Genomic DNA, 27,116 nt, shown 5'->3' with positions numbered 1-27,116 from the left:
ACCTCAGCCAACAGCGGTGTGACCTGATCATAATCAACTCTCTAAAAACCCACAGGTTTCCTAACAGCAGATATTGAATTGTTGAGCTTAAATAGCTCATTGCTCAAGGTCTGCAGTTGCTTTTATAAACGGGAACTACTGCGTTACCCTGTTACATGTGCATGCAGCGCTGATTAGAGTGGGTGGTAAAAATGGTATTATTCCCCCCTCTGCTTCTTTACCTCTGTAAACTTGTAGGGGTAGTTATTTTTCGATAATGACCCAGCAACCAAACAAATAACGACCCAGCAACAGCCTGAATCCTCGATAGTGCAATGGGTTGAGAAGCTGTTCTGTTTCGGTACTACTTTTTGCGACTGAAAAGTTCCGAACGCTCTAATGTACGAAGTATACATCTCTGGAGCAAACAATACAAACATACCGCATTTAAATTAACAACTACAGGCCTGAACACATGAATCTCCATATAAAATCCATGAGTTCGGTTGTTTTCTGAATCTAGATCAGACGTTCATCACAAGCAATTTCCCAAGGCAAGTAACTCATACTTTGTCTAGCGACAAGAGTAGTTCCCCTTCTTTTCACTCAGTTTCTTCGACAACAGACTGCAATCCGACGGTCAGTTTTCAACAATATTTCATTTAATAAACAGATCACACGCAACCAAATGCACACATCTCATCAATTTAAACAACATAAAGCGGTTTCATACACTATTTTCCCCAGAAAACTGAACTTCATACAGTTTTTAACGTTGGAACACGGGTTCAAAAGTTCGTCTGCTAGTCCCATTTGACGAAAGAACATTATCCTAACCGATACCAAAACATATACAAAACACACAATATCTGCCTTTGCCGCCACAGCAGAATAACAGCATATCTGTGTACTTGATTTTAGCCCAAAATAGGAAAACTGACAAGAAGTGTTAACAGAATGGAATGATTTGCACGGAACTATACAACCGCGCATTAATCGATCGCCTGCGCAGGTTGACTGGTTGAGAGAATAGGATTCGATCAAACTTTCGCAAAAAAACTCCTCTTTTCTTTGAATAACTGAAGAAAGGAGGAATAAAGAGGTTACACACCTCGTCTCAGTGATTATAAAAAATAATGGTCTCAGTTCGCGGTCATGAAAAAGCTCGCTAAAGCTCGCATTTTTCATGATCCGCTAACCTCGACCATTATTTTTAAGAATCACTGAGACTCGGCATGTAACCTCTACTTATTCTCTCTTTCTCTTTTCACACACACATGCATGCACACTCACAAATCGCTAGCACATGCTCCTCCAAACAGCTTTCCAGACACACACACACACGATTACACACACACACACACATGCACACACGCACGCACACACGCGCAAACGATTGCACACACACACACACAAAGAACACATTTTATCACACACCTGGTCCAGTGTAGGCAGAACACCTTTACCAAACAGGTTGTCCAGAACAGTGCGGTACATCACTCCACGGACAACATCATGCAGCTCATAGTCACCTGGCAACCAAAACTAAATTGTTATACATTCTCAGATTCCTGACAAACCGTAGCAGCATAATTTCAAGTAAAGAATGTCTGAAAGGGTGTGAACTGCATTCATAACAAACAAGCAAGGAAATGATACCATTAAATATAGCATGACTTCCCTTCTTTGTCTCTGTTATTCTAGTGAGAAAATATCCAGCGATATTTCTCCGTAGACCTAAAGTTCGGCCTTGACCTAGGCAAAATAACTTGCGCAGCGACAAGTAAATGGAAAACTTGAATAAAATTTACAGGTGCAGCACGTGGGTAGCACCCGCACAACGTTATCACTTAACGTTTATTTCGTGCGTAGTGTTCTTCTTCTTCTTCGGCGTTCCAGCGTAGTGTTAAAATTGCGCCTTGCCAAGACTGACACAAAATATAGTTCTACAACTTCTCCTTACTTTGGTCATGCCATATATATACGTTACAGCTCCGAATCATCCATGGTATCGCGTGGTATTTTGTCTCGATGGGGTGAATGAATATAATGAAGTCACTCTCGGCAGAGCCTCCAGTGACGTCATCATATTCATTGACCCAGTCTCGACAAAATACCACGCGATATCATGGATGGACGGAGCTGTAATTTATACCAGTGTTGTTGCCATCCTAAGAAGACAATAGGTCATTTGGACCTCCCTAAAAAAAAACAATAGGTCCAAATGCCCTGGCTTTAAAAAAGCAATAGGTCAAAAAATAATTTACAACTTTGTTGCAACTTTTAGCATTTTTGGGGGGGCAACATTTTCCGGCTATTCGCGTTTTTCCCTTTCCTTCTTATTCTGAACCTGTTTCAAGTCCTTTGACATTGCTTTGATGTCGCTTCCTAGTTTTAATTGTTCATAAACTTTGCGAGGAGAAAGAGCCTGACATTCCTGGCCTATATACCCTTTCCAATACAGTGCCCGATGTACGAATGTATGGATCCTGCCTGATCATTCGCATTACCATGCCGTAGTATTATATTGATGAACTTTCCGCTGTTTGCGCCGTTTTCGGTAAATAGGTACACCGGCTGGATCGGGTATTTCCGTAAACGCAGCCTCGAGTGTCAATGACGACAAACACGGACTCGGCACCGAGTGCATTTTCACTCGTAGCAAACATGAGCATTTTGATCGGGGTTTGTTTTCCGACTTAGCAACTCCCATTCCATTCATTGCAGACCTTGTCCGCCTTGTACGAATATGTATCGGTCAGTTGACCACCAAAACGTAAAAACTATCTGTTCATCGACCGGACAAGGCTAGGTCCAATGCGTCAAATCAGAAAGGAATGCGTCAGAGACCGAAGACCGAGGCCTGGCAACAACACTGTTATACACATGTCACAAACAGAATACTTACATGAGGGTGAGCTCTGTATTGTTAATATGACAAGAATACTGTCTTTCACTTTGGGTTTTGTTATTTTATTGAATAGGGAAATTATAGTTCAAGGGAAATTATTTTTCAATCAACTGAAACCTCTGTGCAGGCTTGTTATATAGATCTAGAATCGTTGGTGATACACTGTACTGTAATATTCACTTATTCCCATTTCTAAATGTTCAACTCACCTTTTTTTATGTGATCTAAACCCTCTGCAAAGCCTTGCCTCAATTTTGGGTAAAGGGAGGTAAGTTGCCCTGCAGCAAGTTTTCCTTTGACGGTGTCATGGATTTTTGTATGGTAGGTGAAGAAAGACTCTTCTGTCACAGAAGCTGTAGATGCAAAATAAAACCACTATTAACCATTGGATAATGCAATTAAAAATCAAAACCAAAATGAATCTCCAGTATTCAGCTCTAATCATTAATGATAGCACAAATGAGACAATGTATAGATACTGTACATATCAAACATTCGATCTACTGATTTCAGAGTAAGTAATCTATACATGTCCCAAGTATTCATAGATCTAAATATTCAAAATAGGATTTACAGTTTCCAGATTCCAATTATTATGGTATCATTCAAAATGATGAGATCTTAATTCAGATTCTGAGCATAAAAGACCTGTGATTCAAGCAATAGTGAAGTAACTTTTAGAATCTAACTTTCAAGATTAATTATGACATACCTACTCTCTGGACAGGCAACTGTACAGCTTTCTGAAAATCTACGTTGGGTGACTGGAAAAAGAGATGGAAGTCTTCAGGGTCAAGGAGAAAGGTCATGTGTTCTCCTGCCACCAGCAGTGTGTAGACTGGACCCATCTGAAATCACATAGAACAACTTTGCATGTAGCATTGTGGCAAAACTTGTCTTTGTTATGTTGTAAAGAATAAAGTTCAGGTGAATTGTCTTTTCTTTTTCAATCAAGAGAATATGTTCTTTTACAAAATGACAGGCAAAGAACTATAACTATATCCACACACACACACAAATGTAAGAAATGAAAGCCTGAGCAACTAAATTGGCACAAGTTCCAGCCAATTAACACTTTCTAAGCCACCGATGTTGACCAAGTTTTTTTTAGCGGAGACAAGCTGTGCAGTAGCAGGTCACCCAGAATTGTAGTAACTGTGTCGTAACTGTGTATCAACACGCTGGATTGCAGGCGTTAGATGGATGTTAGCGGTTACAGGAAGCGACTGAAGCTAACAGTCTGAGCGGATATATCCGTACCTGGTCAGATAGAGCCATATGAGTGGGTACAGATATATCCGTACCTGGGAGACAATGAGTTAAAAGCCATCATCAAAAGAAAACAATTAAATCAAAATTAAAGGTACCAACCAACTTTTTTATTTACCAATTAAAAAAACCAAAAAACTGGTCTGGTCAACGGAAACAGATACAAACATTATTTTCTACCCATGTGTGTAACGCAACACACACACACACACACACACACACACAAAACACACAACACACATAAAACCACATTCAGCTTACATACACGCACATACTTATCATTATTTCATTTTTGATTTTTCTTTTCAGTTTTTTTTTCTTTTCTTTTTAGTTAAACCTACCCCTCCCAACCCTTCTGAAAAACAACTACCAGGTATCAGGTTCCCAGAAGAAGAAAACATATAAAACTAAATGAAAACAAATATTATAACAAACAACACTTGAAACTGGGGCACACAAATCTTTTAGTCTTTGAAATAAATAATGCAAGCACATGGGGGAGAAAAAAAAACACAAACAATATATTATTTGTGGCAGTTCACGCCCTCTTTCAGTTGTCATGAAAACAACCCACATATTCCGGAAGAACAAAAACAGTGCGCGGAGAACACGTGACCACACACCTCCTTTCGTTTTGCCTCAATAAAGTGCACAGGCGCTTTTCCGAATTCCACGGCGCAGCCAATCCAGGGAAACCAGCCTGTATGCATGGGCGGCGAATCACCCCTGCCATTCTTGGCAATTATTCTCCTCCAAAAAATCTGTAGAAGCAAGCTGACGAGGCCCAGAACAACTGCTGTCAGTAAAACATGGACATTGCCCCGCTCAGCTGATTCTGTCGCCATGTTTGAGAGCGGCGAAGTTCTCGTGTATTCTCGCGCGATAATGCTTGGAGATCGAAGACGCCGTCTGCACGATTCAGTGGCAACTGCGTGAACGAAGAGCAGCGAATTCCACTTCTGTGTTGTGATACCAGACAATCGAGCAAAATGTCGCTCAAAACTCTGCCGCTTCTTTTCATCAATCTTGGTGGAGAGATGATGTATATTCTCGATCAGCGTTTACGAGCGCAAAATATTCCCCAAGAGAAAGCTCAAAAAGGTTTGTTGCAGAATCGGATCAGTTTACTTCAATGTGTTTACTTTTCAGATTTGTGTGGCGGAGAGCACGAGGTTTTTTCTGCTTGTGTGAAGATTGAAACTTTTTGTTCACATTTACAATAAAATCAAAATATGATCTATGTTTGCAGGTTCGTACAGCCTGAAAATATCTCGTCATTCTCAGTCGCATTTGTACTGGCTTCAAAACTTATGAGCCAAGACGATCGTCCTCAGTTCAGCGTGTGCAATGTGCCGTGTCATGTAGGCATGCACCGGCATTCATTTCTGAACTTTCAAATTACAACATTGTGCTCATTAATACTGTTCTGCCTATAAAATCATATTATATGTCTGTTTTCAGTATTAAATGACATTGTTGCAACAATGTTTAACAAACGATTCATGGACGAGTTGTTCAAACCTCAACCTCTGTACTCAAAGAAAGCCATGCGCACTGTCTTTGACCGCTTGGCCCATGCTTCCATCATGCGCCTCAATGCTGCCAGCATGGACAAGGTAATTTTGATCGAATGCAGATATCTTTTTACATTTAGTCAAGTTATGACTAAATGTTTTAACATAGAGGGGGGAATCGAGACGAGGGTTGTGGTGTGTGGGTGCGTGCGTGTAGAGCGATTCAGACCAAACTACTGGACCGATCTTTATGAAATTTGACATGAAAGTTCCTGGGTATGATATCCCCATACGGTTTTTTTTTCATTTTTTGATAAATGTCTTTGATGACGTCATATCCGGCTTTTCGTGAAAGTTGAGGCGGCACTGTCACGCCCTCATTTTTGAACCAAATTGGTTGAAATTTTGGTCAAGTAATGTTCGACGAAGCCCGGACTTCGGTATTGCATTTCAGTTTGGTGGCTTAAAATTTAATTAATGACTTTGGTCATTAAAAATCTGAAAATTGTAAAAAAAGAATTTTTTTTATAAAACTATCCAAATTTACGTTCATCTTATTCTCCATCATTTGTTGATTCCAAAAACATATACATGTGTTATATTTGGATTAAAAACAAGCTCTGAAAATTAAATATATAAAAATTATTATCAAAATTAAATTTTTGAAATCAATTTAAAAACACTTTCATCTTATTCCTTGTCGGTTCCTGATTCCAAAAACATATAGATATGATATGTTTGGATTGAAAACACGCTCAGAAAGTTAAAACGAAGAGAGGTACAGAAAAGCGTGCTATCCTTCTCAGCGCAACTACTACCCCGCTCTTCTTGTCAATTTCACTGCCTTTGCCATGAGCGGTGGACTGACGATGCTACGAGTATACGGTCTTGCTGCGTTGCATTGCGTTCAGTTTCATTCTGTGAGTTCGACAGCTACTTGACTAAATGTTGTATTTTCGCCTCACGCGACTTGTTTCTTTTGCTGATAATCTGTGATTTAATTGCAACACGTACAGGCCGGATGCATTTGTACATATATATTGTGTTGTGTGTGTTTATATATATATGTCAAACTAATTAACTTGTATTACCAAGGCCAAAAAAAAATAGGTGTGGTTAAGGTAACATAGCTCCAAAAAATAGGGTAGGAAGGTAGGCAATCACTTTTTTTTGTTAAACTTTTTTTTCTAATGTGTACAAATTAAACCTACTCGACAGGGAAATAAGTGTGCGACTCGAGCGCTGTCGCTTTCATTGCGTTTTCTGCACTCGTTTTTATTTTTATTTATTTTTTTTGACAAATGTAATAAAAAGTTATAGGGTCGGCCCCTAAAAATAGGGTAGGTCGGGTTACCGTAACCACACCTATTTTTGGGGGGGGGGGCCTAACCAGAAATGTCTTCATAGATGTGTAACAATTAATTGCCATGAAAAAAGCCTTGGCTGCATGCTTGTGAGATTATATGGACACTTAGATTTGAACAAAAAGTTATTTTATTTGCAAAAAGGATCCATTAATGTGCACACACACACACAAAAGTTTTTATTTTTATTTAAACCCATATCATGTTGTGGATTTCACATTTTCTTGAGAGAATAAAAGGGGCAGAAAATCACAAGACTGGAAGAAAAAATACTGTTTGAACAATATGGTTAAAGAATAAGAGAATGCAGTGGAAAAGGTTATCAACAGGCAGACATGTAAGCAAGTTCAAGTTAAAGGCACACTCGAGCTTTACGTAAACCATCAGTTTCTGGTCACAGACACTGTCAGGCTTTTACACACAGTGCAAACACCCTCTCGTTTAAACACTCAATGCTTGAGAACATCCTAGGTGCCCTCCGTAAAGAGCGAACATTTTTCAAATAATTTATTTTTGCATGGCCAGCCGTTTTGGCGCTAGAACTAACTTTTAAAATCTAAATAATAAATTGACAGCTTTTAACACAAACATTCTTAAATCATAAAATATTTCTTTTTTCATCAAGACAAGATCAGTACAACTTGAAAGTTTGAAAAAAGGGAGCCCGGAAGCAGTTCACGCAAGGTCGTGTTTCCCCAAGCAGACAGATTTTCTACTACCGTACTTTCCGGGTCATAAGGCGCGACTTTTTTCCTCGAGTTCGACCCCTGCGTCTTGTATAACCAAGCGCCTAATCCGTGTATGAAATACGAAAAAAATCAAAGAGACCGCTTGAGTACCAGTCAAACAACTTGTGATAATGCATGTTTCAGCTACTAGGTACTGCCCTGCCTTTGATCTGGCCGCACACACAGATTTCCACTCTGTTAAACTCGGTCACTGACCGGTCACTGACCCCGATGCAGGAAGTGTTTCCTCTCTCAGATATGACAGGGGAACCACCTCTCATGGCAAAAACTGGGTCATTGACCCCTGGGAAGAAGGTCGTGTCTTTTAACAAGGCCACCCAGCTATCACAATGCCTTCGATCTGGCCGCACGCACAGAGCACACATATTTTCACTCAGTTAAAGTCGGTCACTGACCGGTCACTGACCCCGATGCAGGAAGTGTTTCCTCTCTCAGATATGACAGGGGAACCACCTCTCATGGCAAAAACTGGGTCATTTTGGTGCGCCCTATCGGCCCCCTGCGTCCAATGGGTGACTGGATTACAATTTTTTTTAAAAAGAAGGGGGTGCGTCTTAGATAACGAAGCGCCTTGTCACCCGGAAAGTACAGTATATCGCTTGCTTCTTTGAAGCCAACTGCCGCCGATAAGTCCGTGTGACTCGCAGTCGTTTGTTGCATTTTAGATTCAGAGGTACACAATTACGTGCTATTGCAGATACAGCGAGTCGCATTGAAATCACAAACTGACGACAAAATTGTGAAAAAAAGGGAAGTGTGCGACACGGGTTCACGATGGCTCAGGGGTAAAATGAACCACGAAATCTGGTGTGTGGTTTATGCAAGCTAAATAGCCATTAAAACGAACTGTGTCATTTTATGCTGTTACATGCTATTGCAAGTGTGTTCCATAAGGTTAAAATTGCTTTTTTTCGTGAGAAGATTTAAATTGTTCTGTACATGTATGTAAACTATTTGAGGCAGACTGGGCCTTTAAGTACAGTGGTACCTGCGATGTGGGGCCCCTCTGATGAGAGGACACCTCCCTTAAAAGGACACATTCTGGGGTCCCTTTGTCTATTATCTCTACCCAAATACACCTGTCATGACAGGCCACCTGCAATGTAGGGACACGTTTAGCTGGTACCAAGGGTGTCCTTTCATCACAGGTACCACTGTAATACAAATACAATTTAATACAGACTTTATCTTTTCGAACCGTTTTCCCTTCATATGTACCCTTCCTGAATAGTCAGCAAGGTTTTGCAGTACAAAAAAACAATGACTTTGTTTACATTTCTTCTGCTTTTCAGCTGTACGACTTGATGACAATGGCCTTCAAGTACCAGGTATCTCTGTGTTTGCGCCCAAAAGACATTCTCCTCATCACTCTCAATCATATGGACGCTATGCGCAAATACGTTCAGGCTCAGTCTGCTGTGCGACAGCAAGTAGAAAATGTTTACAAGATGCTTCTTGAGGTGAGTGCTTCTAATGTTTAAGATTCAAATTTGTAAAATAAGAAATGAAGAATACAGTCTTATTGGGTTTTGCCTGATGGAATGAATTGCACCTTAACGTAACACTGCCAGAAGCTCACCTGTTTTGAGCAAGAGTTTGAAATAACCCAACAATATGTTCATTTTGATCAAGTCAATGAATTGTCTTTACAAACAAAATGGGCGACATCATTTGTACATCTACTGGTCAATATAACACTTACCTCGACAGTACTATTCTTGCACATTATCTATTATAGGCCGAAAAAATTGGACAAAACGCCGAGTGGGTACAATTATCTCCCATAACCATGCGCCACCGTGGATCCCAAGCACTGTCCGAGTGCTTCCCCCTTACAGGATGTAGGTGGCGCATCCTCTTTCTTTTTTTGCGCGTGTCAGACCGGCTGTGTTTCTGCTACGCTCCCGGATTATTTTGGACTAAGAGGCTTCTTTTCTGTGTGGACTATCACCTGTTGGATTATTGTGTGTTATTCCACTTCTGGCTTGAGGCTACGTTGTGTTTCCTTCAACTTGTGCCTCCGTTTTTGTGTGGCGGACTCGGCGTGCCTCCCGTCCTACTTCGTGGTGACCGGTCGTCTGCTTCTCGTTTCGCCGCATTCACTTGAGTATTGACCTAAATTTTCTTTGAATTTTGTTAATTCTCGGTCTTTAAGGGTACGTACAGGGCGAGGTAGGATGTCTCGTCCTGTTTTGGGCTCTGGTTCTACGGAACCAGAGTCTGCCGGGGGCAACCCTTCTCCGGGCGCCCAGCGTCATGTTTTACGCACGGAGAAGGGGACCTTTCGGCGCTCCGACTCTCCCTCCCCAAACGCTTTGCGTTTTCGGCGAGGGAGGGCGGAGAAAGCCTGTTTGAGCAAGCTCAATGCGAGCTTGCTCAAACAGGCTGGGCTTGAGCCTGGGACTTCGGGCGGGGCTGCGCCGTCGAAGGTTCGGGGAAGGTCGAGGGGAAAGAAAAAGCTTTTTTCTCCTTCTCCTTCAGTGGAACAGGCTTCCCCCCCCTTCGACGCCGTTGTCCGGCCCTCAGTCTCAGGCTTCAGCTCCTCCCGGTTTCAAGCCTGGGGGGAAGGTTTCCTTCTCCTCCCTGGCTCGAATCCGGGGGCAGGTCGATTCCCAACCCTCTTTGGGGGTTGGTGAATCCGATCTAGGGGCTACTGGAGAGACTCAGGTTTTGACAGCCAACGGCCATACCACGTTGAAAACACCGGTTCTCGTCCGACCACCGAAGTTAAGCAACGTCGGGCCCGGTTAGTACTTGGATGGGTGACCGCCTGGGAACACCGGGTGCAGTTGGCATTAAAATCTTCCTTTTCCGGTGCCTCTCCTGTGCCCTCCTCGGTTTCCACCGCTGTGGAAGCCAGGAGGGACACGGGTCCTCCTCTGAACTCCCTCGCTGGGTCGTCTGCTGCTGTTTCGACAGTAGTTTCGGCCTCCTGGGGGGGGGGAGATCGGAGGAGATGACGGGGTCTCTGAATTCCCTCCCCGCTGGGGTTGGGATGCGAATTGACCCCGTTCAGGGCGGTCCTGTGGGGGCAGGGGTTTCAGGCTTCGTGCCTACGACCACTGCTACTACGGTTCCCTCTGACGTCCGTGTGACTGGTGGCTGTCCCTCTTGATAAGACGCTCCGGCCGACTAGTTACTGGACGTGGAGGTGTTCGACAGAACGTGGTACTTCTGTCGAATGGTCAGGGCGACGGGAACATTGTTTCTGTTGCTCAGACCGACACCTCCGACCGGACCGTCTTGACCCCACGCCATTCCTTAGCGTCTGGTGTTCGGGTGACGGATGGTCCGGACCAAGGGTCCGGAACGTTCCAGGCTTACGGGTCGGGATCGAACCGGACCCACGGGTCCCGACTGGACTTGACCTCCGGGTTTGGTCCGGACGGGACCCATGGTACGGGACCGTACCGGACCTTAGGGTCCGGTGCGGGACAGTACCTCTGGCCCTTGCCGGACCCCCGGACCTACGGGTCCGGATGGTACGGTACGGGACCAGTGGTTCGGTCGGGACCGGACCACCCGACCACCTCTGTTGGTCTGGGTGGTCTGGCACCGAACCGGAACACACCGGACCACCGGACCTACGGGTCCGGATGGTACGGTACCGGACCAGTGGTCCGGTCGGGGCCGGACCACTCGACCACCTCTGTTGGTCCGGGTGGTCTGGCACCGAACCGGACCATGCCGGACCTACGGGTCCGGATGGTACGGTATGTCCACGTCCGGACCGAGCCACCCGAACACTTCTGTGGGTACGGATGGTTCGGTACCGAACGGGACCTCCGGATGCTACGGGACCGGACCGAACCTACGGGTTCGGATGGTCCGGTACCGGACCAGTGGTCCGGTCCGAGCCGGACCACCCGACCACCTCTGTTGGTCCGGATGGTCTGTCACCGAACCGGACCACCGGACCTACGGGTCCGGATGGTACGGTAGGTCCACGTCCGGACTGAGCCACCCGAACACTTCTGTGGGTACGGATGGTTCGGTGCCGTACGGGACCTCCGGATGGTACGGGACCGGACCACAGGACCGGAACACCGGACCACCCTACCGGATCGGTCCGGACCACCCGACCACCTCTGTTGGTCCGGATGGTCTGGCACCGAACCGGACCTACGGGTCCGGATGGTACGGTATGTCCACGTCCGGACCGAGCCACCCGAACACTTCTGTGGGTACGGGTGGTTCGGTGCCGAGCGGGACCTCCGGATGGTACGGGACCGGACCGGACCTACGGGTCCGGATGGTCCGGTACTGGACCGGTGGTCCGGTCCGGACCGGACCACCCGACCACCTCTGTTGGTCCGGATGGTCTGGCACCGAACCGGACCATACCGGACTTACGGGTCCGGATGGTACGGTGTGTCCACGTCCGGACCGAACCACCCGAACACTTCTGTGGGTACGGATGGTTCGGTGCCGAACGGGACCTCCGGATGGTACGGGACCGGACCGGAACACCGGACCACCCTACCGGACCGGTCCGGACCACCCTACCGGACCGGTCCGGACCACCCGACCACCTCTGTTGGTCCGGATGGTCTGGCACCGAACCGGACCTACGGGTCCGGATGGTACGGTACGTCCACGCCCGGACCGAACCACCCGAACACTTCTGTGCGTACGATGGTTCGGTGCCGAACAGGACCTCCGGATGGTACCGGACCTACGGGTCCGGACCTACGGGTCCGGATGGTCCGGTGCCGGACCACCCGACCACCTCTGTTGGTCTGGATGGTCTGGCACCGAACCGGACCATACCGGACCACCGGACCTACGGGTCCGGATGGTACGGTATGTCCACGTCCGGACCTAACCACCCGAACACTTCTGTGGGTACGATGGTTCGGTGCCGAACGGGACCTCCGGATGGTACGGCACCGGACCGGACCACCTTACCGGACCGGATCGGCACCCCCGACCGGACCGGACCATTTCTTTTCTGATCAGACCCGATGGGTTCCTGTTCAGTCTATAAATAGCGGGGGTTCGTTGGCTGGGCTGACCCAACAGTCGCAGGGTTGTTGTTTTTCTCCCCCTTCGGCTGCTGGAGACGTTTCGTCTTTGGGGCAGGGGTCTTCGCGGCCTCTTGCTTCTGTGGGCGTTTCTTCACAGCCTGCTTCATCGCTTTCGGCTCTTCCCCCTCAAGCTCCCTACACTCCTGCTTTTGAGGAGTTGTCGGGAAGTGAAGAGGAGAGTGAGTCGGAGGACGATAGGGAGGAGGATCAGGGTCGCCCTGAGGTTAACACTGATCCTCTACCCTTGCCGGTTTCTGATGGAACTTCCGAAGCTATGCTTCGTACTTTCCAACAGTACATGACAGACATCACGCGGCGTCTTGACGTCACGGATGCCTCTCTTAAGCGTATGTCGTCTAGTGTTGACACACAGGACGTGGACCCGGGGTCTGAGGACGAGAGGCAGGAGGCTCGTCCTCGCACAGCTAGAAGGACGTTTGAACAGTTTCAGGACGTCCTTCCCTGAGACGCCCTCTCGTCCTTTGAGTCCGCTTCGGCCCGGGCACGGGAGGCTCACGCCGCGTCTGCCGGCGGCTCGTTTTATGAACGATCCGTCCGCCGGCAATTCGCGTTCCACCCTAGTCTTAGTGCCACGGTGGAAGCGGCAGCACATCGCCTGAGGAGTACAGATTCACGTGTAAACGCGACCTATGTTCCTCGGGAGGACGCGGGTTCAGTGCCATGCTTTCCTTCGGGAGGCGCACCTCCACTGTTTCCTCGTGTCCAATCTGTTTCGTCCCTCCCTTTTCCCTTTGACTCTCGAACTCTCCCTTTCCAGACTTCGAGTGTTTAGGGTGGGGCTGACGGTGATGTGTTCGTTGGGGAGGTGCCTTCGGTCAAGAAGGTGGAACTGAGCTCTGCTTCGTTCCACAATCTTGAGGCCACCGTTTCTTCCACAGTCGAGGCCCAATCACAGGCCTTGACATGGATGAGCACGCTGTCCACACTGTTGGACCCTCCCGATCGGGCAGAGTCCGATTCCACTCGGGTCCTTGACACGGTTCGAGTGGATCGGGCTTTGCATGCCGTGCGATCGTGCGTGACGTCTGCGGCAGAATTGGCCATTGGAACACGGGTCCACTTTATTGGCCCTGTTCCGTGATCATTTTCTGCCTACTTCTATAGTGCCTCCGGATATGAGGAAGAGTCTGAGGAACACGTTTCCTCAGCCTTCTTCCCTCTTTCATCCGGACACTGTTCGTTCTGTGGTGGAGTCCACACGCCAGAGGAACACTGATTCTCTTATGGTTGGCCTCGCTGCTTCGGCGACGGCGGCGGGGAGTAAGAGAAGTGCTACAGTCACCTCCAGCTCCCAGCCTCAGAAGAAGAAGAAGAAGCCAGTTTCACTGCCTCCTTCTTCCTCCTCTTAGGCGCCTGTTGCGTTCCCAAGCAAGACGAAGGGTGCTCAGACAGGTAAGGGGAAGCAGCACCACCAGGGGGGGTGGTCGCAAGCCTGCGCCTGCCCGCCAGCAGAATTTTCAGTGAGTCCCGGCCCTACGTTGACGCCCCCTCAAGTTGCCCCTCTTTCGTCCGTCGGTTCCCTTTTTCGGGCCCGCGGCATGTGGGGCAGACTGGTCTCCAACCAGTTTTTCTTGAGGGTGGTGTGGTCGGGGTTTTCTCTACCGCTGTCGTCACAACCTCCATTGTCCGCTCTACCCTGGACGTTCCCCCCTCCTCGAGACCCTGCCAGATGGCAGGCTCTTCAGGACGAGGTGAACTCGTTGGTCGAGAAGAAGGCGGTCTACCCCCTTTCTCGCCTTCTCCGGGGTTCTGCTCCCGCCTGTTCACCGTCCCCAAAAAGGACGGCCGGTTCAGGCCGGTGTTGGACCTCTCCACCTTGAACTTGTACCTTCACAGGTGCAAGTTCAAGATGGAAACCCCTTCGTCGGTCCGGTTGGCCATCCGGCCAAACGATTGGGCCATGTCTGGGACCTCCAGGATGCTTACTTCCACATCCTGGTGGCCCCGGGGTACCGACATCTGCTCCGGTTCGTTTGGGAGGGCACAGTGTTCGAGTTTCGGGCCCTCCCATTCGGCCTGTCCTTGGCCCCTCTGATTTTCAACGGGGACAACAACACCACATGCTTAGCTTACCTTCGCCACCAGGGGGGCACCAATTCTCGGTCCCTCTCCCTGTTGGCGGAGGAGATTCTGCTCTGGTGCCAGACCAATCAGGTCCGGATGTCAGTCCAGTTCGTTCCGGGGAAACTGAACTCCCTGGCCGACATTCTCAGTCGGGGCGATCAGGTTCTCTCCACAGAATGGACCATCGCTCACAACGTTCTACAGCGTCTGTGGGCAAGGTGGGACCGTCCTCTGATCGATCTGTTCGCAACTCGATTCAGCGCTCGGCTTCCCAGGTACGTCAGCCCCTTTCGAGACATGAATGCGTTCCACTTGGACGCATTCACTCTCTTGTGGAGGCTCCTCGATGCTTACGCCTATCCCCCGACATCTCTGATTCCGAGGGTGCTGGCAAAATATCTGCAGGAACGACCAAGACTGATTTTGGTCGCGCCTTACTGGCCAACAGCTCCGTGGTTTCCAGATCTTCGCGGTCTCACCCACGTAGACCCTCTACCTCTGGATCTGGACGGGGGAGGTCTGCTCCAGCCTCGATCATGCCTCCCTCATCCACGTCCAGAGAGTCTGTGCTTGACCGCATGGCTCTTGTGCGCTCCAAACTGCTTGCACTAGGATTGCACAAGAGTTCAGTAGAGTTTTCCTTGAACGCTAAGAGGCGATCAACTAATCAGCTCTACGACTTAAGCTCTCCGCTGGAGAGCTTGGGCCACCTTCGCCTTGTCCAAGGGGATAAAGCCGCTTTATCCCTCAACACAGGACTTGGCCAACTTCCTGGTGGAAGTGTATCAAAAGAAGAGTCTTTCTTCTAAGACTCTTCTTGGATACAGATCTGCCATCGCTTCCACGATTGCGGCCGCTACTGGTCGCAGACCTGAACACTTGATCAGGTCCTCCCTCATCGCTAATGTCCTTTCGGGTATTAGCAATGCAGCGGTGTCTAAACCTCGGGTTTCATTTCCCAAAGGGGATGTCTTTCTGGTCCTCAAACTCCTGCGTAGCAATGAGTTTGAACCCCTGGCAGGCATCAGTATCAAGTTGCTGATTTTTAAGACTAATTGTTCCTCATCGCTTTAGCCACTTGCCGTAGACTCAGTGGTATTCAAGCTTTGAGTGGCCTGGACTTTGACATTGAGTTCACCACACAGCAGTGGTTGCCAGCATGGTCACGTCAGTCTAAGGTATGTTTCTTGGGTATATTTTCTTTTACGGTAGTACTGTTAGAAAATTGCCTGGGTATCTTAATCCTTGGATTTAAGTGATTTTGATTAAGGAGTTTAATACTCTACATATCACCCTCACACCACTCTGGTATTCTGTGCAAGAATAGTACTGTCGAGGTAAGTGTTATATTGACTGTAAGGCTTCTTTTTAAGCCTACTGTCTATATGATACTTACCGAGACAGTACTATTAGAGTTTCCCTCCCGCCTCCCCTCTTGATATGTTATGGGCTTTTTGAGGGTCTGCAGCTCATAAAGAAAGAGGACGCGCCACCTACATCCTGTAAGGGGGAAGCACTCGGACAGTGCTTGGGATCCACGGTGGCGCATGGTTATGGGAGATAATTGTACCCACTCGGCGTTTTGTCCAATTTTTTCGGCCTATAATAGATAATGTGCAAGAATAGTACTGTCTCGGTAAGTATCATATAGACAGTAGGCTTAAAAAGAAGCCTTACATTCACTTTCAATGGGAATGTGTTCCACTCTCGTTCTCTTTTTCTCTGTCTGTCCGACTGTCTTTTTCTCTCATTCCCTACCCACACCCCCGGCCTCTGTTTCCATCAAGGCTGACTGTGTTAATTACATTACTACGCACGAGACAGTGATCCTTTCATCCCTTCCAGAAAGAGTATCAGTTCAATTGACAGAGGCAGCTCTTAAGCTGATTTGCTTCTGTCCCCCAGAGCAGATGAGATTGTGGGCACTCGTGATTTTTGCTCCCTGTGCAGGCATATTGATGTGTACTAGTGACCTTTTTCTTTCATGTGCAGACTTACGCCTCTTTGCCTGAGGCAGACTTCCAGTTGATCAGACAGACGCTGCTTAGCTTTTTTCAAGATATGCACATTCGGGTCAGTAAAAAAAAATTGTGGTGCAGTGAAACCTCCCTTTTAAGACCCCCCCACCCCAAAATCAAGTCCTAAAAGGGAGAGAGTCTTAGAATGGATGTCAATTTACAGCGACTTTGAACAGAAAATCAGAGAACCTAGAGACTTAAAAGAGAAGGAGTCTTAAATCAGGGGGTCCCAAAAGGTGGGTTCACTGTATCGGCAGTGTGGTATGATCGATTGCTGTGTGCACACGTACAGCATCGTTGTGCTCCTTTGTAGGAAATGGGTATTGACTATTGACTTGTAAGTAATTTGTCTCTGTGCACTTTTTTCTTTCTTTTTTAATGCCTCCCGGCCCTTCCCCTTAATTTCCGGTCTTTTCAAGAATTGATTGATTGATTTGTGTGGGCTTATGACATACATGGATGATAACAAAGGTATTTAGACATTTTGTGGGAAGGGGGGGGGGATGATGATGGGGACTGCATGGTTGCTTTTGCTTACCTCTGTGTGTGTGTGTGTGTGTGTCTCTTTTTCTGTGTGTGTTTTCTTTTGTTCCAGGTTTGATTTGTTTCAAACAGATAAATAGCAGCATAAAATGTAGTATGAAATGATGATTTAACGAAAACTAAATTAGTGGTACTGGCAGAATTCTGTGAGTGGGCATTTACCTGTGTATTGGTCTGGGTATACACACTAATGCCAGACATAAACTCAGGTGCAGACTGTGCTGCCAATGCAGTATTGTGTACAGAAATGCCAGCAATACTGTACACATGAATATATCTGTATTGTTCAGGTGTCCATCTTCCTGAAGGACAAAGTGCAGAACAACAATGGTCGCTTTGTACTGCCCATCGCTGGTCAGCTTCCCTATGGAACTGAACCCCCTGGCACCATCAGGTTTGTAATGTAGCAGAAACTTACAGTAAATGATACCTAATTCATGCACCTCAGTGTTGTTGCCAGCCTAAGAAGACAATAGGTCATTTGGACCTCCCTAATAAAAAACAATAGGTCCAAATGTCCTGGCTTTAAAAAAACAATAGGTCCAAATTGTACCGCCATACCTTTGATACATGCAATGCAAAATAACTTACAGTCAGGAGTTAAATCTATCTTTTTACGCAAAAATGACAATAAAGCCCTCGAACAATGATAACACTTTATTATCTGATTCTCACAGAAATTAGTGTATGGCGCTCATTTGCTGATTTTTGGCAGTACACATTAAATGTAAAATATAAACTTAAATATTTTTTTTTTTACAACTTTGTTGCAACTTTTAGCAACTATTTTTTGTGCAACATTTTCAGGCTATTCGCGTTTTTCCCTATCCTTCTTATTCTGAATCTGTTTCAAGTCCTTTTGGCATTGCTTTGATGTCACTTCCTAGTTTTAATTGTTTATAAACTTTGCGAGGAGAAAGAGCCTGACATTCCTGGCCTACCCTTTCCAATACAGTGCCCGGTTTGCGAATGTAGGGATCATGCCTGATCTTCGCATTATCATGCCGTAGTATTATATTGGTGAACTTTCCGCTGTTTGCACCGTTTTCGGTAAATAGGTAAACCGGCTGGATCGGGTATTTCCGTAAACGCAGCCTCGAGTGTCAATGACGACAAACACGGACTCGGCACCGAGTGCATTTTCACTCGTAGTCGTAGCGAACATGAGCATTTTGATCGGGGTTTGTTTTCCGACTTTGCAACTCCCATTCCATTCATTGCAGACCTTGTCCACCTTGTACGAATATGTATCGGTCAGTTGACCACCAAAACGTAAAAACTATAGGTCCATCGACCGGACAAGGCTAGGTCCAATGTGTCAAATCAAAAAGGAATGCGTCAGAGACCGAAGACCGAGGCCTGGCAACAACACTGGCACCTATGTTGAACTGCTATTTAGAACCAAATCTGGCACCATCACGTTTTTAATGTAGCAGAAACCTTAGAGTTCATAAGATGATGCTTAATTCACGCGCCTATGTTTAACTGCCCATCTGGGGTCAGCTTCCTTATGGAACCGAACCCCCTGGCACCATCAGGTTTGTGATGTAGCAGAGAGAAAGATTCCATAAGATGATGCTTAATTCACACGCCTATGGTTAGCTGCCCATCTCGGGTCAGCTTCCCTATGGAACCGAACCCCCTGGCACCATACAGTAAATGATACTTAATTCATGCAACTATGTTTAACTGCTTATATGGGGTCTGCTTCCCTATGGAACTGAACCCCCTGGCACCATCAGGTTTGTAATGTAGCAGAGAGTAAGAGTTCTTAAGGTGATGCTTAATTCATGTGCATATGGTTATCTGTCTATCTCTCATAGTAAGTTGCCCAATGAAACCGAACCTCCTGGTATTATCAGGTTTGTAATGTTGCAGAATCTTACAGTCCGTAAGATGATGCTTAATTCATGTGCCTATGGTTAACTGCCAAACTCTGGTCAGCTGCCTTAAAGAACTCTACCCCCTGGCGCCATCAAATTTGTAATGTAGCCAAGAGTTAAAGTCCATAAGATAATGCTTAATTCACGTGTCTATGGTTAACTGCCCATCTCTAATCAGCTGCCTTATAGAACCGAACCCATTGGCACTTTCAGGTTGGTTCTGGAATGCTCGCTGTTTAGGAGGAAGGGAAGGAGCACAGAAAGAAATGGAATCTCAGTGTTAGAAAGTAGCCAACAGAATGACGATACATGTACAGTCAAACTTGTCTGTGAGTATAGACAGGTAGCTAGTACTGAGGTTTACTGCCTTGACAAATGTACATGAGAGTACATTGTATATGGGGAGACAACAGATGGGGGGGGGGGGGGGGGGGGGAGAGATAAAGAAACACAAATACAAAAGCCAGAAGCATATAATTTACAAGACGTAACAGCTCTGGCTGCAGTTGCATCTTTGTTGACTGGGCAGAGCAAGGTTGTTTACAATCACAATTTTCTACAGGCAATCAAAGCGTTGGATCTTCCGCTCTGCACGTTTTATTTTATGCATCATGAAACATGATGACTGATGTTTTTTTATGCAGACTGTTTGATGAGAGCGGTAAGGCCAAGGAGACCAACTTCCCACCACCCGCGGGAAACGTACCGGCAGCCAACGAAGGTTCCTTTGACATGGTCGGTGATCGTGTCACCAAGCTTGGAACTAACATGTGCGTAACATATCCGTCTGAGACAGACATGACAGAGGTTGTTTAATATAGAGTATCTTGTATTTGTTCAGGAGACTTTTCAAGAAGAAGTTTGTGTTCATGCATCGACGAGATCATGTATTTTTTCTTTTTTACGATTGCCTGTAGATTACAGAATTGAAGGTAAATTATTTTCTTTCATTGTCATATTCTGAATTGGCGATCCTTGTTCTTGTACCCTCGTCTCTTTCTGTTTACCTATATACGGATGCCATTTTGTCGGCAAGACATTGAAACTTCTTTCAAAGTGCAGAAAACTTTGCTGTCATTACGGCAGAGCTATGACACCTTTTTCAGTGAGATAAAGGCGACGCAAACAACTGACGCAATCTTCAGAAAAAGTTTAAAAATGTGCCCCACAAAACAAAATCTTAGCAACATCCCTGATATGGGTTGTGTGCATAAGACATAAGATAATTTATTGTCCTATGCATACAATGAAACAATGGATGGAAAAGTGTGGTTCATCTGCTCTTAAAACAACCAAACAACATATGACAACAACCCTAAACATAAAAACTTACCAAGTAAGAACAATCGAAGTACTCCAGACAGAATTATGCATGAATGATTATTAAGTACCTTGTCATGCACATACAAAATAATGGACTTTTGCAGGTACTCTGCTGCTCGTCCACTGGACACAACTGTACAGGGGAGTACAAGCAAGGCGGCTCCAGTGTCCGATATTGTGAGTTTGAGTTGCAATCACATTTACTGTCTTTGCACATCTACAGTTACTCACACAAACCATATGAATCTAAAAAAACTACTCAAGATAGTAGGAACTCTAACAGAGCTGCCAACTGTTACGCTTTCAGCGTAGCATGCTGCGCTGTTAACGGCAAGCTTAGAATTGCAACACTCAAACAAATGATCACAAGCATCCAACAGTTCCCTCTTTCTTGTGAGTCCTGGTACTCATTTCTGATTCTCATTTCATGTAGCAGTCAGAATTTGTGTCAAAAGACGTACAGCAGTCCCTCTCATGAACGGACACCCTTGGGCCATAGCAAAACTGTCCGTACATTGCAGGTGTCCGGTCACGGGAGGGGTGACCACACCACCCCCTCCCCCATACACTCACACAGAGACACACAAACAACAGGATTGAGTCTATGATAATCACTTCTTGTGACTACTAAACAATAACAATAAACTCCTAATACTTCTTTAAACGTTCTGTAAAAAGGATTTGTATGAAAAGTGTTGAAAAGAAGAGATAAAATAAATCCTCAAGGCAGTGAACACACTCACCATGCACTGACATACGAAAGCAGCCACACAAACACAGCACAGAGGAGCGTGTGCAGATGCTTTGCAAGAATAAGCTTGAAAACCAGTTTGAATAAATAGCAGCAGATAGAGCTGCATGTCATAATCATGTCAATTTTTTTTCTTGTCTGGCTTTATTGACTGCATGCCGATCATGTGGCATGGCAGTGACTTTTCACTCTTCAGTCGGAAATACACTGTACATAACACAGCTCCCATTCTCCCTCACTAATGCCTACCCCAAGCCGTGACAACTGATGCTTGGAAATTGTGTGGAAGAGTACACCTCTCTATTTCTCTCCAATGCTCTTCCTGCTGACATGCAGTGACACCGGACACCCCACAGAGTTTAGCCAGCTAACCCTCCACCCCCCCCCCCCCTTCCTCTCTCTCTCCCTCCCTCCAGCCATGTACTGTTGGGGGCTGTGGCCAGAGAGGCCAGCTGCACTGTTCACTCAGAGCAAAACCAGTTGACAGTGTCGTAACTTTTGACAAAGCAAGACAACTGAAGGGTTCATAGATTAGGCAACCGACTCACTGGTCAAGGCTGAGGGAAAACAAGAGTATCTTGTCAATGAAAGAGGTTACACACAGACACACGATGCTGAGAACTGTGGCCGGTTTTTCACTCACTTTCGCTCAGGACCCTTCATCGACTGTGGTTTCTGTTGTTTACGTCCAACAGCCAAGAATAAAGAGCTCAGTGCAGTTTCATGTTGGCATCTTCGCATGTACTCCACTCCTGACCAAAACTACCCCCCCCCCCCCCCCTCTCCTCAGTGATGGGTACACGTGCACTCAAGTTATCAGTGACTGTCATCACGCCATTGCGGCTGTGATCTTTGTACCAAGAACCGGACTGCTCTGTTATCGATTTTGTTGTGGTGAAAATTTGACGATGGTCTGTCCGTACATTGGAGGTATGACCTGCTGTTGGGACCGAAAATGAGTGTCCGCGTCCACGTTTTGCAGGTGTCCGTTTAAGGGGGGGCAAATATAGAAGGAAAACACTCCGTGCGGAGCAAATGTGTCCGTACATGTCAGGTGTCCGCTCACGCCGGGGGCCGTACATTGCAGGGACTGCTGTACATTGTTCACACGGAAAAGTTGCATTGAAAGTTGTGAAAACACATAATGTGGTTTGTAATCTACAAAGATTGTGAAAATGTAACAGGTGCATGTATCTTGTGACAGGACATGGCACAACCAGACCCCCTGGCCAAGGCTCACCTCGACCTCCTGTCTCAGCTGATTGGTGCTTCCATCACCAAGTCTGAGTTCCGCCTCAACCTCTTCAAGGATGATTCGGAAGAAGAGTAAGTTGACTGCAGTCTAACAAGCTGCATTTTGCTTCTGTTACTAAAAGATAACTTTATCCAAGCGGAGCGCGGGCAAAGCCCGCGCGTAGCGAGGTAGTTTTTTTTTTCATCTCCCAGCACTGAACATTTTTTTGCCAAGTGGTGTCTGTCTGGACATTGTTCTAGAATTCATCTTTTAGCACAATATTAGCGACACTGTTTGGACAATTCTATTAAAATTAGGCGTACAAACTGATTTTGTTTCGGGGAATCCTCTCAGAGGATCAGAATTTTCATATAATATCATCGGAAGCTGTTACAACGGGAAAATGTGAAACTTTTGTCACTTTTTAACATGGAATTTCATCTTTGAGCGTTTCAAGCGGACTTTAATAAAATAGTTATTTGCGAATTATGCAGCGGAAGACACTCACCGGTTCAACATGTGTATGGTCATTAAACCTCAAAACATTTCAGTAAGTGGTTTAGACAAACACCTCCGCCATGGGAGGGTGACTGGTTTGTAGCTGAAGAGTTTTTTTCTAAAGTGTGTTCTAAATACAAATGACGTACTGGTAATGATGTAATGAGTTGTTCTAATCTTGTTCTTGGAACTCTTGCTGTTCCAAGCTTGTTCTTAGTAAGTCTTGGTGACGAGAACAAAGACTATCAATGAAATCTTTAGAAATAACCTCTGACAACGACGACGATGACGACGACGACGACGATAACAACAACAACAACAAATGACATCGACGACGACGACGACAACAACAACAACAACAACAACAACAACAACAACAAAAACAACAACACGAGAACAACAACAATCACGACAACGAACATGACAACAACAACACCAACAACTACGACGACAACTACAACGACTGGGTTATGATGACATCACCAATGATTTAAAGGCCGTTAAAAAATCGTTAAATCCTATTTCTTCACTGATTCTTATGAAATTTTAAAGGTTGGTTTGTTGTCCCCAACTTATTTTCACTCCATACTTTTCCAGAAGAAAAACATAATTTTGGCAGTTAAAAACCGTTAAATTTCAATTCTTCACCGATATTTATGAAATTTTGTGGGTAGGTTCGTTGTCCCCAACTGATTTTCACTCTATACTTTTCCAGAAGAAAGACATAATTTTGGCAGTTAAAAAACGTTAAATTTCAATTCTTCACCTATCTTTATGAAATTTAGTGGGTGGGTCCGTTGTCCCAAACTGAATTTTAAGACATACTTTTCCAGACAAAAAACCTTATTTTTGGCAGTTAAAAACCGTTAAATCTCAATTCTTCATCGATATTTTTATGAAATTTTGTGGGTAGGTTCGTTGTCCCCAACTGATTTTCACTCCATACTTTTCCAGAAGAAAAACATAATTTTGGCAGTTAAAAACCGTTACATTTAAATTTTCACCTATCTTTATGAAATTTAGTGGGTGGGTCCGTTGTCCCAAACTGAATTTCAAGACAAACTATTCCAGTCAAAAAAACTTATTTTTGGCAGTTAAAAACCGTTAAGTCTCAATTCTACAGCGATATTTATGACATTTTGTGGGTAGGTTTGTTGTCAGATTTGACATGATGGCAGAATTGAAAGTGTGAGATATCCTGATGTTTCACAATTTATGCTGCATAATTCAGCCCCATAGGCGCTTGAATTTTAGGTGGAGTTGGGTTTTTTTTCAGCCCAAACCAGTAACCCCCACATGGTTTTCATGTCCCTTTCTGAGAGACTTCAAGAAGTTTCAATTTGACGTCATGATTAGCCTGCCGCATTAGCAAGTATGAAAACACGTCATCGATGACACATTTTAAGAGAGAGAGAGAGAGAGAGAGAGAGAGAGAGAGAGAGAGAGAAAGAGAGAGAGAGAGAGAGAATCATGTACACACATATGGACGACTTCGCTTGGGGTATGTACTGCCCGGCAGTACACATCTACTTTATTAAAATTTCTTTTATCTTTATTTTTTAAACAATCAAAAAACAAGAAAGCTAATTTAGTTATACTTTATGGAAAATTTCATTTACAAACAATTTCATGTACATATTTTACATATTATCATAGAATGGTAAATTATGAATATGATTTTTGACTCCCATGCGAAGCAAAAGTGAGTCTATGTACTCACCCGAGTCGTCCGTCCGGAAAACTTTAACGTTGGATATTTCTTGGACACTATTCAGTCTATCAGTACCAAATTTGGCAAGATGGTGTATGATGACAAGGCCCCAAAAAACATACATAGCATCTTGACCTTGCTTCAAGGTCAAGGTCGCAGGGGCCATAAATGTTGTCTAAAAAACAGCTATTTTTCACATTTTCCCCATTTTCTCTGAAGTTTTTGAGATTTAATACCTCACCTATATATGATATATAGGGCAAAGTAAGCCCCATCTTTTGATACCAGTTTGGTTTACCTTGCTTCAAGGTCAAGGTCACAGGAGCTCTTCAAAGTTGGATTGTATACATATTTTGAAGTGACCTTGACCCTGAACTATGGAAGATAACTGTTTCAAACTTAAAAATTATGTGGGGCACATGTTATGCTTTCATCATGAGACACATTTGGTCACATATGATCAAGGTCAAGGTCACTTTGACCCTTATGAAATGTGACCAAAATAAGGTAGTGAACCACTAAAAGTGACCATGTCTCATGGTAGAATGAGCCAATAAGCACCATTGTACTTCCTATGTCTTGAATTAACAGCTTTGTGTTGCATGACCTTGGATGACCTTGACCTTGGTTGCTTTCTGTCACCTGGGTCAAGGTCACATGTATTTTGGTAGGAAAAATGTGTAAAGCAGTTCTTAGTGTATGATGTCATTGCTAGGTTTAGCTGAAGGTCAAGGTCATGTAAAGGTCAAGGTCAAGCATGTGAGTCGTATGGGCTTTTCCCTTCTTGTTCTTTGTGTGTTAAAATTACATACAAACATGAAAGTTAGATTAAGTGGTGGAAGAAAATATGACAGCTATTAAATGAGAAATGTTATGTTCTCAACTCACATTCTTATTTGATGCCCAGCAATTCTTTTCATGAGCATATTTTATGAGGCAAAATTGTTAAGAGTGCTTCAGTGAGAGAAAGTTTCATTCTCACAGAGTTCATTTTGACAGTTTATATAGTCATAACTCTGAATTCATATTGTATCAGTCAGTGATATATCATCATCATTAACCTGTGTGCAGGCATGCAGCCACCATTCAACCCATTGAAGAAGCAGAATCTCAAGTGGTCAAAATTGACGCAACAAAGGTGACAATTGAATTTTGTTTGGACACACGTTCTTGTAGTTAATAGTACTGTCTCCATTACAGGTGGTGGTAGTCTATCAATGATGAAAGTGCTGGGTACAGTTGTTGAGAATAATCACAGTTAGTGCGTTTACTACCCTTGGATGATTTTTTCGTACATTCCAAAAATGTATGTTCATTTTGTATTTTACTCTGGATGCACTTCCGTACACCAGGCAGATTATTATCAGCCATTCTGCAGACTAATGTGATTGTCTCTTGATGTTCACTATGCTTTCATGTCCCTTTGATTTGTCATGTAACTGGTTTGAGTCCTGTGACGCCAAGCTTTAACAAGCACAGGAATGCAACGATCCCATTGTTTGTAGATACATCTGTCAAACTAAATGTTCAGTAGTATGTCAGTTGATGGTTAAAGTCACTGGTTCCTTACAGTGTAAACTGGTAATACACAAAAACTCAAGTCTTAAAAAAGAGGGAGTCTTAAAATGGAGGTAAATTTGCAGAGGTTATGAACAGCAAATCCGAGGTTCTACTGTATTTAAAACAAAAATCCTGGTGATGACTATCCATGTTTAATATTTCATTGTTGCTTTTTCTTTTTTTTTCTCAGAAACAACGAAGTATTGAGCTGACCAAGATCCTGGGAGAGTTGAGTGTTGACGAGGGTGCTGGTGGTGCAGGTGACAGTGACCTTCTCGACCTGATGGACAGCGCTAATTAACTGACCTCATTTCCCATAGCCACCTGTGTCTGTGTTGTATGTGTTGCACAACGCACAGTAGTATCAGATTATTCTGGTTCTCAAATGGCACTTTTGTATGCACATGACTCAAAAGCTACCAAAAAAGTGTATTTCCTGAATGTTACTTCAAAATGCAGTGCAAAAGTGTTTTTGTTTGTTTGATTGTTGTTGTTTTTTACCAACACGACCCTCAGAGTATATAGAGTATTCTTCTAAACATTCCAGGTGTTGAGAGTATTATATGGTAATTGTGCCGTCATGATTGGGTCACTCTCACGCAAAATTACCTTTAATTAATAGACGAATTCCAAAAATAACTTTGTCTGGTTTGTAAGAGTTGTGGGAGAGTGACCTCTTCTTGCAAAACCTCGTACA

General features: G+C 45.0%; 2 protein-coding genes and 1 non-coding gene across 3 annotated transcripts in view; 2 read left to right on the top strand and 1 right to left on the bottom strand.

Moving 5' to 3' along the window:
- Positions 1-5,009, bottom strand: part of LOC138960879 (24-hydroxycholesterol 7-alpha-hydroxylase-like) — a 17,319-nt gene extending 12,310 nt beyond the window's left edge. The window contains exons 1-4 of the mRNA XM_070332515.1: positions 4,783-5,009; positions 3,603-3,738; positions 3,100-3,243; positions 1,417-1,511 (exon numbers count right to left, since the gene is read on the bottom strand). Of these exons, the coding sequence (XP_070188616.1) occupies positions 1,417-1,511; positions 3,100-3,243; positions 3,603-3,738; positions 4,783-5,004 (597 nt within the window). The 5' untranslated portion in view covers positions 5,005-5,009. The remainder of the gene's footprint in view (positions 1-1,416; positions 1,512-3,099; positions 3,244-3,602; positions 3,739-4,782) is intronic.
- A 49-nt stretch (positions 5,010-5,058) lies between these two features.
- LOC138961971 (protein OSCP1-like) lies at positions 5,059-26,889 on the top strand. Its single transcript, XM_070333654.1, has 10 exons — positions 5,059-5,260; positions 5,621-5,775; positions 9,079-9,246; positions 16,891-16,971; positions 17,750-17,853; positions 19,987-20,112; positions 20,770-20,842; positions 22,621-22,742; positions 25,931-25,997; positions 26,610-26,889. The coding sequence occupies exons 1-10, from the start codon at positions 5,149-5,151 to the stop codon at positions 26,718-26,720; spliced, it is 1,119 nt and encodes a 372-aa protein (XP_070189755.1). The 5' UTR covers positions 5,059-5,148; the 3' UTR covers positions 26,721-26,889.
- Positions 10,463-10,581, top strand: LOC138963360 (5S ribosomal RNA). The gene has a single exon (XR_011454821.1). It is a non-coding gene; the product is annotated as a 5S ribosomal RNA (ribosomal RNA).
- Positions 26,890-27,116: the final 227 nt, after the last annotated feature.

Source organism: Littorina saxatilis, linkage group LG3 (assembly GCF_037325665.1).
Source record: "Littorina saxatilis isolate snail1 linkage group LG3, US_GU_Lsax_2.0, whole genome shotgun sequence".
In the NCBI taxonomy this organism is placed as follows: domain Eukaryota; kingdom Metazoa; phylum Mollusca; class Gastropoda; order Littorinimorpha; family Littorinidae; genus Littorina; species Littorina saxatilis.
This window is presented reverse-complemented; position numbering and strand designations above follow the sequence as displayed.

Excerpts from the sequence above, each read along its gene's own strand:
- LOC138961971 (XM_070333654.1), top strand. The coding sequence starts at position 5,149 with ATGTCGCTCAAAACTCTGCCGCTTCTTTTCATCAATCTTGGTGGAGAG. Across the intron at positions 5,261-5,620 it reads CCAAGAGAAAGCTCAAAAAG|TATTAAATGACATTGTTGCA; the intron begins GTTTGTTGCAGA and ends GTCTGTTTTCAG. Across the intron at positions 20,113-20,769 it reads ACCAAGCTTGGAACTAACAT|GTACTCTGCTGCTCGTCCAC; the intron begins GTGCGTAACATA and ends GGACTTTTGCAG.